This window comes from Phyllostomus hastatus, unplaced genomic scaffold, assembly GCF_019186645.2.
Source record: "Phyllostomus hastatus isolate PE091 unplaced genomic scaffold, TTU_PhHast_1.1 phas_contig_571, whole genome shotgun sequence".
NCBI classification, from domain to species: domain Eukaryota; kingdom Metazoa; phylum Chordata; class Mammalia; order Chiroptera; family Phyllostomidae; genus Phyllostomus; species Phyllostomus hastatus.
Window position 1 is genome coordinate 83,276 of NW_025333913.1, and position 13,113 is coordinate 96,388.

At 39.1% G+C, this 13,113-nt stretch overlaps 1 protein-coding gene across 1 annotated transcript; it reads right to left on the reverse strand.

The window, feature by feature from the left end:
* Positions 1 to 6,628: 6,628 nt before the first annotated feature.
* LOC123824512 (carcinoembryonic antigen-related cell adhesion molecule 21-like) lies at positions 6,629 to 12,871 on the reverse strand. Its single transcript, XM_045847692.1, has 3 exons — positions 12,844 to 12,871; positions 11,393 to 11,743; positions 6,629 to 6,909 (listed from the first exon to the last, which is right to left on the reverse strand). The coding sequence occupies exons 1-3, from the start codon at positions 12,869 to 12,871 to the stop codon at positions 6,629 to 6,631; spliced, it is 660 nt and encodes a 219-aa protein (XP_045703648.1).
* Between the last annotated feature and the right edge of the window lie 242 nt (positions 12,872 to 13,113).

A 13,113-nucleotide genomic window follows, 5' to 3' on the forward strand; every position in this document is an offset into this window, starting at 1 on the left:
TAATGGAGAGAAAAGAGGGAAGGGTTTTCAAGAACAAATATAGAAGACACATGGAAAAAATCAAAGAGGGGTAGGATCAAGGGTGGAAAGTGGACATGGCTGGAGTGGGAGGTGAGTAGTAGGGGAAAAGTGGAGAAATTTTACTTGAATGACAATAAAAAATGTGAAAGAAAAGAGTTGTATGCTCCTAGCAATGTAGGCACAAGTGCAAACTCGATGAGTGTCCTTGAACCGATCCAGGGTTGCATCTCCCAGGAGGCTGTGCTTTTATCTCTCTCTGCAGTCACCTTTCATTTTTTTTCACTCAAACATCATATCAACCAAACAAGAGTATTCTATATCCTATGACATGGCTGCTGTAATTTGCATTGCCCTGATTAGTTAATGAAGTGAACAAAAACTGACATCCACCACACAGTTTGCACTGATGCACTTAAAAAAAAAAAAAGATGGGAGCTTTAACAGCCTCTTGAAGTTAGTAGATACCCTAACTAGTAGGCTTCACCTTCACACTTTACCAACAGTCTATATAGATTTGGGTGATTCCCTCTTGATGAAGAGATACCAAAATAACCATCAAGTCAAACTTAGCTTCATAAAGACTGTGGTTATTTCCAACTGTGTGGGCACCAGTCTGAAGAAAGACATTTGATCCAAAGCCATGTTTGTATTACTGATAATACTAATTATATTCTATTAATTAAAGAGACAGTCATGATAAACTTATGCAAATGAGACTGCTTACATGAAACTAATATACTCAAGAAGGCATTCGAATTTATGGGAAGAAGTCAAATAGAAAGAAATCAGAGTTACTACCCACATAGGTGTCTTTTAGCTGCTTCTTGTTGTCCACAACAGTGTCCAGGTGCCCTCCACATGACCCCTGGAAAAAGGACAGAAATTGAATTCTTACAAATCTATCACTTGCTTCCACTGGTAACCACAAGACAACTGCCTGTATTTGAGGGACACTCTGTCAGCCTCACTGTAGAGATGGTGCATATGAGACCAACCTATAGTGGGATCTGGTGTAAAATGCAACCTTAAGTCAACAAAAGTGACAATGTTAGCTTTTATTATTGATAATTTATGACTCAGTGCAAGTCTTCTAACAGTTCTCCACTTTGACAGCATATCTACTTGAAAATCGCAAAAGCTTTATTCAGAGTTTAATAACAGGTGACAAAAAATGGTCACTCATATTTTAAACCCATATTGAGGGTCTCACTTTCAAAGAAACTATGGTTTTTGTGATATCACATTAATAATTCCTACATCCTTTGCCCTGACAAAGTCCATGGTGAAAGTTCTGTAGTCACAGGAAGCTTCATCTTCTAAAACAGCTTCAGGCTCTCCCTGTTGTACAACCACTGAGTGAAGGTCATGCTTGTATAGCAGCCAGAACCATAGTGTCCTTATGCTGTGTGACTGGTGCTGTTGACTGGAAAGTTAGCACACTCACAAGTTCTGTGGGAAACAGAGGATGTGACAGACAGAGAGTGGGCTTTGGACCTGGGGCCACTACGTACCTCCAGAAATATCAGCCACTCACAGTCCACATTTAAGATTGTAAAGGTCACCTGAGTGTGGTCCTGATCTCTGGAGAAAAATAATTGTCTTTGCTGAGGTAACAATGTGTAAAGGGAAGGCTGGACATGTTCTCTGATCACAGAGTACCCCAGAGTAAGCACTGAAATGTTCTCATGGACATCTCAGTACTATCAGCACAGAGAACCTCTTCTCAGCTTCTGTGTCCTATAACCTAATCATTAGGTGAAATTCTCCTCTCTCATGAACTTTCTTTATCTTAGAACATATTTGTTCAAAAAACCATGCTCCACTCCTCATATAAGTGTTTTGGTATTTTAGGGAAGGCAGGTTTATATCACCTGTACAACTTTGGGGCCAAGGAAATTACATAATTAGTGGGAAGGCATTTACCTGGTATTAAATATTTTATTATTCCATAAAGATAGCCCAACCTGGTTGTTGTGATCTTGTATTTGAAGGTGTTTTTTTTTAAATATTTTGACAGATTTAATAGGACTGCAAGCTGAATACCATGCTGAAATAATTTCCTACAGAGAGGTTTTTATGGTTTTAACAAGAGACAGGGACTGCAGGAATAGAAGGAAACTACTCAAGACAGTAAAGGCCAAACAGGAAAACCCATAGTTAACCCAATATTCCATGGAGAAACACCAAAATGTTAATAATATATAGAACAAGGTGGGAGTAACTTTTTCCCCACCTGTTCAACATAGTGTTAGAATCCCTGGAAGGAACAACTTGTCAGGAAGAAGACATATTTGGTGCTCAAATTGGAAAAAAAAAGAAGGAAATTGATCTCTTAAACAGATAACTTCACCTTCTATGTAGAAAACATTACAGATTCTTCCTTCCACACAGAAAAAACTATGAAAACTAGTACATTCAGTCAAGTTGGAAAGTACAAAATAAACAGTCGACATCATTCCCATTTGTTTGTAACAATAATGAACAAACCCAAAATGGATTTAAGAAAACAGTTTCACTTCAAATAGTACCAGGAAGAATGAAATACTTACGAGAAAAATGATCTAACTATGTGGAAGATGTATGTACTAAAATTACCAAATTATCTGGAAAATAATTAAAAACTAAAAACAAATAAGGAGAAAAAACATCTATGTTTATGGATTAAAAGACTTCCAATCATATACATATTTGATACAATGTGTATCAAAATCCTAACAACACAGCAAACTCCAAAGACAACCTGTCTTTACCCCTTTCCAACAGGGCCCCAACAACAACTGCCAGGCTGCTCCTCAGCCCCATTCAATGTGATTTTGTGGGCAATGACTGCCTGTTGCAGACTGAGGATAAGGAAACTTGGGGTACTGGGGAAAAGCTACATTTTGCATTTCTATGGAGCTTCTGGGCAAAGCTCAATCTGCTTGACCCTGACTGACCTTGGGAGAAGAGTACCAACAATGCAAACAAAATCTTGGCTGAAAGAGATTTAGTCGTGTGTCCCACCACTGTGAAGAAAGCATTTTTGTTATGACCTGAATGGCTAATGTTGCCTCAAAGTCAGGAAACCTTACACGTGTTCTTTCTGAATCTAGGCCACTGACATCTATTTTTTATAGCACTCCATTAAAAATTAAATTGCAATTTGGTAATTGCTAATCCTTTATCTGGTCAGTTGAAATATACATAAGTCTTTTTGACAGCTTCGTGCCAGTGTTAAGCACCAAAGAATATCTGTCTCAAATACCTGGTCCCATTACTCAGAATTTTAACTTTCTCGAGGACCTTAAGACCCAAAATGAAAGAGACCATCTATAAGAATTTCATGAAAAGTTTTGCTTTGCTTTTGTGTAAACTCAATTAGCCATCACACATTCCCAGAGTTCCTTCTAAAATCTCTCCAGCCTTTCAGAGATGTTTTGTTTTGTTTGACTGTCCTATGACATCATCTTTAATAAAGTCTTACATTTATTTTTAAAAGTATTTAATTTAAAAGCATTTACCTTAACATAACATCCCTGTAAGTAGCTAAGTACGTTTTCTTACTCAAAAGTGTCTATCCTTAAAATGTTTTTTCCTCTTGTTAATTGTATCAAAAAGGTTTCCAACACACATGCCTCTCTTCTTCTTGGTGTTCTTAGCAGGAGATGACCTGACTTCCCAGGTCCTCTTGTGGACTGAAATGTCTCAAAGCAACCTTTGCTCAGAATCCATAAAGACATGCCAGCATGAAAGGGCACATTTCCACAGTGCCCTAACCATCAACAGTGTGCTCATTCCACATCCATTTTCACAGCAACTTCAAGAAACAAGATCACAGAGATTATAAAAGATATACTATCCTGAAACTCAACAACTGAAGTGAACATGCAGGTCTCTGTTATGCCAGCCACCCACAGGCATGTACTGAATGAGCCTCTCTCAAGCCCTCTTTGACATGCAGCTCAGGGCAGATATCACTGTCCTCATTCTTTGCTTTTTTCATTATGTTTAAAAATTAAATATGCCTGTCCTTAAAGAGTCTGCATCCAGAACCTGGGAACTGGGAAGTAAATTTCTTCTCTTGTTCCATTTCCTCTCCTGCTCCCTGTGACATCTAATGTGTTTGGCTGAGATGTTTGAGGACCTTTCCAGAGGCAGATTGTGTGTGAGCAGAGTTGAAAACAGATTGAAGTCATGGAAGAATGGGGTCTGCTCAGTGTCATATGAGAAATCTTAAAACCTTGGAGTTGGCAGGTGTTAGGCATTGCATGGTTTGAAGGGGCTATAAAGGGTTTATACAAGAGGAATTATTTTGGAGGCTCAGAATGAAGCTGACTAATATGAGTGAGGGTCTGACCTACCTGTTGAGAGAGGAGCCCCTGGAGCCTGTGTGGTGAAGTGGAAGTGCCATTCTCCCATATTAGGAAGGGCATGATGGTAAGACACAGGGTTAGGAGCAAGAACAATGTTTTGAAGACTCAGATTAGTTTCCTGAAATTGAGACAAGTGGTAATCCAGATGTACAATCTAGCAGGAGATATGAGACAGCATATATGGGTCAGAAAACCAAGAGGGGATGAAGACAGAATTAAAGTTGATAGGCTGCACAAGTTAGGGTATGGGGTAATGGGGAACAATCTCTCAACAGATGCAGTGTTTTATAGGATTAAAATATTTTAGTACTAAGTACACATGATGGAAACAGATATTTCAGAATGACTTCAACAAATGCCACTGAATTGTTCACTTTATAATGATAACTTTTTATTATGTAAATTTTACCTCATAAAATAATTATGCTGAATTAAAGAAGACAGATGAAAAAGAACATACTACATGGTTTTATATATATTAAACTTCAGTATATGCAAATTTACCTATAGAGACAGAAAGAAAATGAGTAATTTCCTACAAACTCTGGGGACTGGGTGGGGAACAGAAGAAGGGGTTTCAAAGGCATCTGAAAAAATTTTGGGTAAAATTGATACATGTGGAGTGTGTAGGCATGCCGACACTCACCAGATTGTAAACTTTACATATGTGTGGTTTATTGTCGATCACTTATACATCAGTCAGCTGGAATCAATGCATGATGACATGCATTGCTTGTGTGGTCAGGACGGGAGCATGCTGTTTTCCTAATAATGTTGTTTTTACATGGGCAGACATGGAATGGGTTCGCATAGGAGTGCAATAATTAAAACACTGGTCATTTTTTACAACTGACTATGTATTGGGTACCTCAGGCATATTAGCTCACTGAATCACCAAAATTAATCACCAAAATTCATTTTCTTCACCGAATGTTCCTACCTCCTGGCCTTTGCCCTTGCTGTGTCCTCTGCCTGGAATTCTTATTCCTGCCACCAACATGGGCTCTAGGTTTTCCTGGGCTCATTCTCTATTAGATGTTTCTTTATGAAAAAAAAAAATTAACTGATCATCACCAGGTCAGAATGCTCTGTGACTTCTGGGAGGGAATAATGCTCTCTATTTTAACCTTTTGATCATTATCATATTTGTAATTTTTAATTCATTTATCAAAGAACACTGACCCTCTGCTCACCATCTCCCTGACACTCTTCTTTCTTATCACAAGAATGAAAACAGAAAAAACAGATCTCAGACCTCTTAGTCCTGACTTGGTAGTGAGAGAGTCACACAATAGCTCAATAATAAAACAACAGTGACAACAACCTTGTATGACAGTATGTTAGAATAAAGTAAGGCATATTTGGGGTGATTTTTTTTGTTCATTTCAAATGTGTTTGCTCAGCACAGAGGATGTGAACTTATTGGAGCAGAGAGATCAGAAGATGAGAGTGCATGAAGTCAGAAATAATGAAGCCATCAGCCAGAACCTTGGTTTTGCCCTGAGTGAACTGGGGAGACACTGAAAGGTTGAACAGAAAAGAAAAACAGAAGTGAATAACTGTGTATATGTAATGAAACCAACATTTTGCCAATCTGAAATTTTAGTTTAAGAATATTGCTTTTAAGCTGTTTATTAGGAAATAAAACTCAGATACAAGTGGCAACCCTGTTCATATTTTTGCTAGAGATTCAGACAGAAATTGTGCTTCAGGAGAAAAATTAAGATGTTCACTTTAGGCTAATGTGATTATGTATGGGAAATAAAAGTGCTTCAGGAAGGCACCTGTTGGCTAGATAGCCCCATGGCCCTACTAATTCTTGGTTGCCCAGAAGAAATTCTGTTGCTATGTAGGATCTAGTCTTCTGAACTACCTGCAAAGCACTCATTCTGCCTTCTGAAACAACAGACCCCAACAACAGCACTGTCCCAGTGACTCCACTTGTTTTCATGGAGAAGAGACACTGCTCAGATTCTCTACACACTTCACCTGATACCATTGGTTATCACAGGACAACTGCTCATCCTCTGAGGGACACAGTGTCAGCTACACTGTGGACATGGTACATATGAGACCAAACTGAGGTGGGGTTTGGTCTGAAATGTGACTTTCAGTCAATGTTAGCTCAGATTTTTAATTGTTTACTGACTCAATGCAAAATTTTAAGGACTATTCACCTTTGGAATAAATCTATTATAATAATGCAAGAAAACCTTTTATTTAACAGCATAACAGCATAAAGAGGGGAAGAAGAGTCACTCAAATTTCACATCCAGCTCAAGGGCCACACTTGCAACAGAACTGATGGGGTTGGAGGCTTCACACTGGTAATTCCCAGCATCTTCCTTCTTGACTGGGTCTATAGTGAGGCTTCTGTGGTCCTGGGACAGCTTCATTCGCTCTGTGGGCTGCAGTTCTGTGCCATTGAACAACCACTGGATGGTGTGTGCATCTGAGTAGCAGGTAAAGACCACAGCATCCTTATCCTCTGTGACTGTGTTGTTGCTGGCTCGGATGGTGGGCTTTCTCACATGCCCTGTGAAGAAACAGAGAATGTGACTCATTGAGAACGGGCTTAAGCCATGGAGCCATGCTGCTTCCTCAGAGATCTCAGCCATTCACAGTCCACAATGAGCTATGTAGAGGCCACCAGAGTAAGGTTCTGACATTTGCAGAAGAACAATTGTGTATATTCAGGTGACAATATGTAAAGAGAGAGCTGTACCTCCTCTATGACCCTACGTAAGCTCCGGGTGATTCCTTAACTGTACTTGCAGACATCTGTGTCTTCACAGCACACAGAACCCCTTCCCAGCCCATGTGTCCTATAACCTCATCATCAGGTACCATTTTTCTCTCATGAGCTTTTCTCGATTTTTTCTAGAACTTTTTTGACTTCAAAATACATCCTAGTACTTATGTAAAATTTTATGTGTGTTTATGAAGGTAGGTTTACCAACTTTGTACATCCCTACAACTGAGGGAAGTTTACAGTAAGGAAAAGCATTTAGCTTTTGTTAAGTAATTTGCTAGGAAAAATATGGCCCAATGCAGTCTTCATGACTGTAGACCTGAAGGATTTGTGTCTAAAATACTTTTAAGTCTGGACAAGATTTTATTTCATGGTCTACTGATTCAATGTCATGTAGAAATTAATCTCTAGAGGGAAGTGAATATGGTTTCAACAAAGAATACTGACTGTACGAATAGAGGAAAACTATATACTATAATAAAGGCCATACCTGAAAGTCCAGAGATAACACAATATTCCATGGAAACACTAAAAGAATTTAGTAATATCATGAACAAATAATAGATTCTATAATTCCATATATTCAACAGAGTATTGGAAATTTTGACCACCACATTTTTGCAAGAAGATGAAACAGGTTGTATCCAAATTGGTGAAAAATAAAAAAAATGCTTTTTGAAAAGATAAGATAATCTTATATATAGAAAACCGTAAAGTTTCTGACACACAAACATAAACACATACTTAGAACTAATAAATAAGACAAAGTTGCAGGAGACAAAATCAACATTTAAGATCACTTTCTTTTCTTGCAACAACAATAAAAAATTACAAAAAAAATTAAAAATATGTTTCATTTTCTATAGCATTAAAAGACAAGAATTCAAAGGAATAAACTTAATTAATAAGGTAGAAATTGTATACACTGAAAACTACCAAACATTTTTTAAAGAAATTAGGCACAAATAAATGGAAAAACATGCATGTTAATTTATTGGAAGACCCCAAACTACCTACATATTTGACACAATCAGTATCAAAACCTCAAGGTCTTCCTTGTAGAAGTAGAAAAACCTATCCTACATTTCATAAGGAAATTCAATGAACCCCAATTGTTAGGGTTATATTGAAATGGTGTTTAAAATAGAATGCACTACAATGTCTATACTTTCCTAAGCTCAAAACTTACTGCAGAGCTAAGGGAACCAAAACAGTGAGATGCTGGCACGAAAACTTCTGTTCATCAAAGACACAATCAAATGGTGTCAGTGAAAAGGCCTAGACTATTAAAAGGAGAAAAATAGAGTTTTAACACTGATATTGGAAAGGAATGTCCACATGAAAACATTTGACATGGATTGTTGTCTTATACCATACACACAAATTAGGTTAAAATAGATCAAGTTGTAAAGGTTAGATGTAAAAGTTTAAAATGCTTAGAAAAAGTATAGAAATACACATTATGACATTAAATTGGCAATTATTTTATGAATATGACACTAAGAATACTGATAAAAAGAGACAATTTGGATTTTGACAAAATGAAAAATTCTCTTCATCAAAAAGCACAACAGATTGAAAGGTGACCTATGAAATGGAGAAAGTATTTTGAAAAGCAATGGACAATAAAAGGTTAATGTCTAGAATATACAAAAGATCTACAACTCTACAACAAGAACAAAATGAATAATCTGATTTATAAAGTGACAAAGCACTTGATTAGAATTTTCTCCAGAGAATATATACATGGACAACTGCCATAAAAAAAGAGATGCTCAACACCACTATTATTAAATAAAGTGAAAAATCAAATCTCTCAAGGTGAAATCTGTTGCTTGCAATGTTGGGTGGGGTTAACTTTACTCTGCAAGTAAGAGGAAAAAATGGCCCTGTGTGGTACCTTTGATTTCTCCAAAGGCTTCTTAAATCACAGTTGGCACTTCTCACTTCTCAGTAACTTGACTCTTTGAAATAATAAGGCAGGTTGATGTATCACAAAACAATATTTGGAAATCCGAGTGCTCAGTGAAAATATGGTGTCTGGCTATAGGTCTGGGGGAAATACAGACTTCCTCAGGTGTTATTTTACTATCAGTGTTTGGTTATGGACAGACTTAGGAATGAGTGTCAGAGATACCCGTGCACTTCTACTGGTTCTTCACTGACCACCGACTGTGTGCCTGGCTGAGCAGAAACCTTTCCTTCCAGCTGCACAGACTTTTATCACCCAGCTGAGGTGTGTTTCCTTGAGACACTATTTCCCAGGGCATTCTGGAGACTGGGGTTGAAGAAGAAATAACACATAAGGACCAGAAGCAAGTCAGTGGTAAGTTGACTACTCAGGCCTCTGGGGGAAGAGGTTCTACAGGTTTTTCCAGGTGAAGGTGAATGAAATGAGCCAGTGAGCCAATAAATAATAGAGCAAATTTCAATAAATGATTTAGGAAAGAGGAAAAGGGACAGACAGAAGCTGATTATGGCAGCAGAATCATGTGCTCTGCCCTTGACCATTAAAGTCATTCTCTGTCCTCTGAGAGCAGGTGAGGACTTGGGCAAATGCAAAATCTGTAAGTTACAGAAAATGGGGAGCACTGACTTCCTGAAATTCTGCTGCTAGGGGGCAACTTGTGTTAGGTGGTTTTGAGGTGTATATTTGGAAGGAACTTAAAATTCTTCTGTATGTGAAAATTATTATTAATACCCCAGGGCCCAAGACCAATTGCAAAAATAACTATTTTATTAGAGAAATGAAAAGGATGTGAGATGATGGTCTTAGTTCCTGGAGGCACAGAGAGATTGTCCCCTATGGTGAACATTCCAAGGACTCTCAATCCAGGTTCCAGCTCTGAAGAAACTTTGGATCATTCATTCATTCATTCAGTCAATCAATCAATCACAATTTATTTCTTCCTAATATATCAAAAGCAATGGATATTTATTACATGTTGGTTCTAAACTGGTTTCAGGGATAGAGTGGGGAATGAAAAGGCAAAGTCCTTTTTTTTTCATTATATCTTGTGGGTGTTACTGCACCACAACGGGAATCAAATAAGTGATGTCAAGTACAGGGAGGTGTGGATGGGCCACCTGAGGGAGAGGCCTGGGTATTCTATGCAGTGACTTTGTTACTGCAGGTAAATGGATTGTGGAGTAAAATACATTGTTTCTCCATTTTTTTCACTCCACAAAACAACGTGTATTCTTATGAGCTGAGGGAGCCTAGAGAAAAAGTATCTGAACCAATTCATTGGTTTAGGAACCCAAAGAGGCCCTCATATGTCCCCTGAAATAGAGAAATCAAGGTTATGACTACAGACAGTACTCAAGTGACTCTGATCAGATGCTCATGGATTGTGTTACTGGTTTACTGACAGTATCTCCCTGTTTCTCAGTTTATTCTCAATGAATATTTGGTGGTCAGGTTGTCAGTGCAGGAACTGTAATATATTAAAGGATCTGACCTAAATCTTGAAATAGAAGAGATGCTCAAATGAGGCACTTCTTATTAATTGACTCCAAGAGAGAATCCCCTGGGCGGAAGAAACCCTGGTGAATGAGGACTTTCTGGGAACATCTTTTTTCCTCAGTTTCCTTCTTGAGATGCTTACCGTTTTCTGAACCTTCCTAAGCCCCACAGAACAGTCAGCTATATCCACAGACATTGTCTAACTGTGCTATCAACACATAGACTCAGGTGACACGAAACTCCATTTCTGCCAAGATGTGACTCTTGGGCTTGAGCCAGGACTGGTGACAGGCTCAGGAGCCTTGTGACTCAGGTGTCCATTAAACTGTTACACTCTCAGTCCTTTTAAGGACTCCAAACACAACCTGGCAGAAGCTCCCCAGGGTTCCTGGAGTCAAGAGCCCTGGCACAGCGTTCTGGGAACGGGTTATTGAGCTGAGCTCTGTATGATTATCAGGAGGCCATTCAGACCATGATCTGATGTAGTATAGCATGGTCAGCCTCAGGTCAAGTTCATAGGAACATGCTCAGGGGGCTGAACTGAGACTGGTTTCCCTCTGCAGAGTTACTCTCATCAGAATGATTCTTCTGTCTGTCGTGACTGTCTGCAGGGCTGCAAGTTGGGAAGGGAACTGAGATCTTAAGAATTTTGTCTACACTCTGTATTCTGTAATAGATGACAAAATCCAGCCTGGAAAAAAATGCAGAGGGCAATGGAGGAAGAGTCAAGAATTATCAGTTCTGTGTTTGAAGTAGAGTTCACCCCCCAAAAAAACTAGAGGTCAGAGAAAAATCACTCACGGTATACACTTAGCTTCACATATCCTATTAATGTTTGGGAATTTTCTTTTTCCACTGCTACAGTGTAGATTCCTGCATCTTTCTTGGTGACCTTCTTTAACAGCAAAGACCCATCACGTTTTATTGTTACTCGTCCAGTGGATGGACCACTTATATGGTAACTTGAGGTTTCTGTGAGAAATGCAATTATATGTTTGTTGTCCAGGAATTCACCTCTGTACCATAAGAGGTGTATTGCATCAGGAGGTTTGTTGAGGATACGTAAGTGCACATTCTCCCCTTCAGCAGCATTTATCAACAATATATCCTGTTGGGCTGTGGTGGGCAAGCACCAGAAGTTTAAGAGTGACACTAGAAAATAGGAAAAAGAAATTGATCAATATTTGTATCTTCATATTGGGTTGGAAAGATAGGGCCCTGAATCCTGAGCAGGTCTCTATCTCTCAGCCTTGGTCTGCACAAGAGTGTGTGTCTCCCATAGTCAAGGTCAAGAGCATGGCCCCCATTACTTCTAAAAGTAACTTCTAGCACCTCTGAAACTGTTCATTTTTCTGTTTCAAGTACTCTTCTCTAAGTTTTTGATTTAGTCACCCCTTCACTATACTCAGACCCCTTCTGACACTTAGGAACATTTCTGAAAGACACCTTTGCTGACAACATTCTCTAAAGATTCTCTGCCTTCACTTTCTGACATCCTTTTTTTTTGTTTGTTAGTTTGTTTGTTGTTGTTGTTGTTGTTGTTTTTCCATGGCTATTGTGGGTTCCTGACCTCACATTTGGACTTTTCCTTGTCCCTCTCTCCTCCATAGAACATGGACTTGATGAGTGCAGGGGCTCTCAGACTTAGTACCTACAGTGACTCTAACTGCCTAGAAATACATTGGGATGAATGAATGAGTTTTCCTAGGGTCCTCTAAATCATGGGAGGCATTTACTGATTTCTGAGGTTTGTGGTAAAGACAATGCCTAGCCCCTGGATGAGTTTCTTCTGCTGTTTTCTGACATAAATCATTATTATTATTACCAGTTTTCATAATTCAATGCTCAGTGATGCACTAAATAGGTAATGAACAGCAATCAAGGTTTTCCTGCCTCCCACCACTTCCAGATTATGTGATTTTCCTGTTGCTGAGCTCCCTTTCTTATCCTATTCTTCCCTTTTGTCCTTTACACTCAGCTCCAAACAGAAGATTTCCCTCTTTTGTCAGAACACTGTTCTCTCCAGCAGATACCAGCCAATCTCTGTGTCATATCCTTAATCTATCCCAAGGATAGACTTACCAACCAGCAGGAGCTCTTGCCAGTGGAGAAATCCTCTGTGCACAGAGACTGAATGGGATCCCATGGTGTCTGCTGCCTCCTCTGTGGCTGTGTCTTTCAGAAAAGCCTGAGGCTCTGCCAGGCTCACAGGCAACTCTGTCCAGAATGGTGCAATCTGCTGTGTTTCCTACCTGTGTACTGAGCTTCATTCTGGGGCATGCTTACTATTTTTGTCATGCAGGCTGGGGGCAGGGTTGGCACACAGGACACTCCAATGAACCACCTTCAGTTTTTTCCACTCTTGTCCCTTCTAACCAGTGCCGATCCCTACATTCTGTCTCCTCAAGAACTCCTGAGGCTTCTCGAAAGCATAGAGACACCTACAGGCACCCATGCATATAAACACACACACACACACACACACACACACACACACACACACACAAATACACCCTCATGCT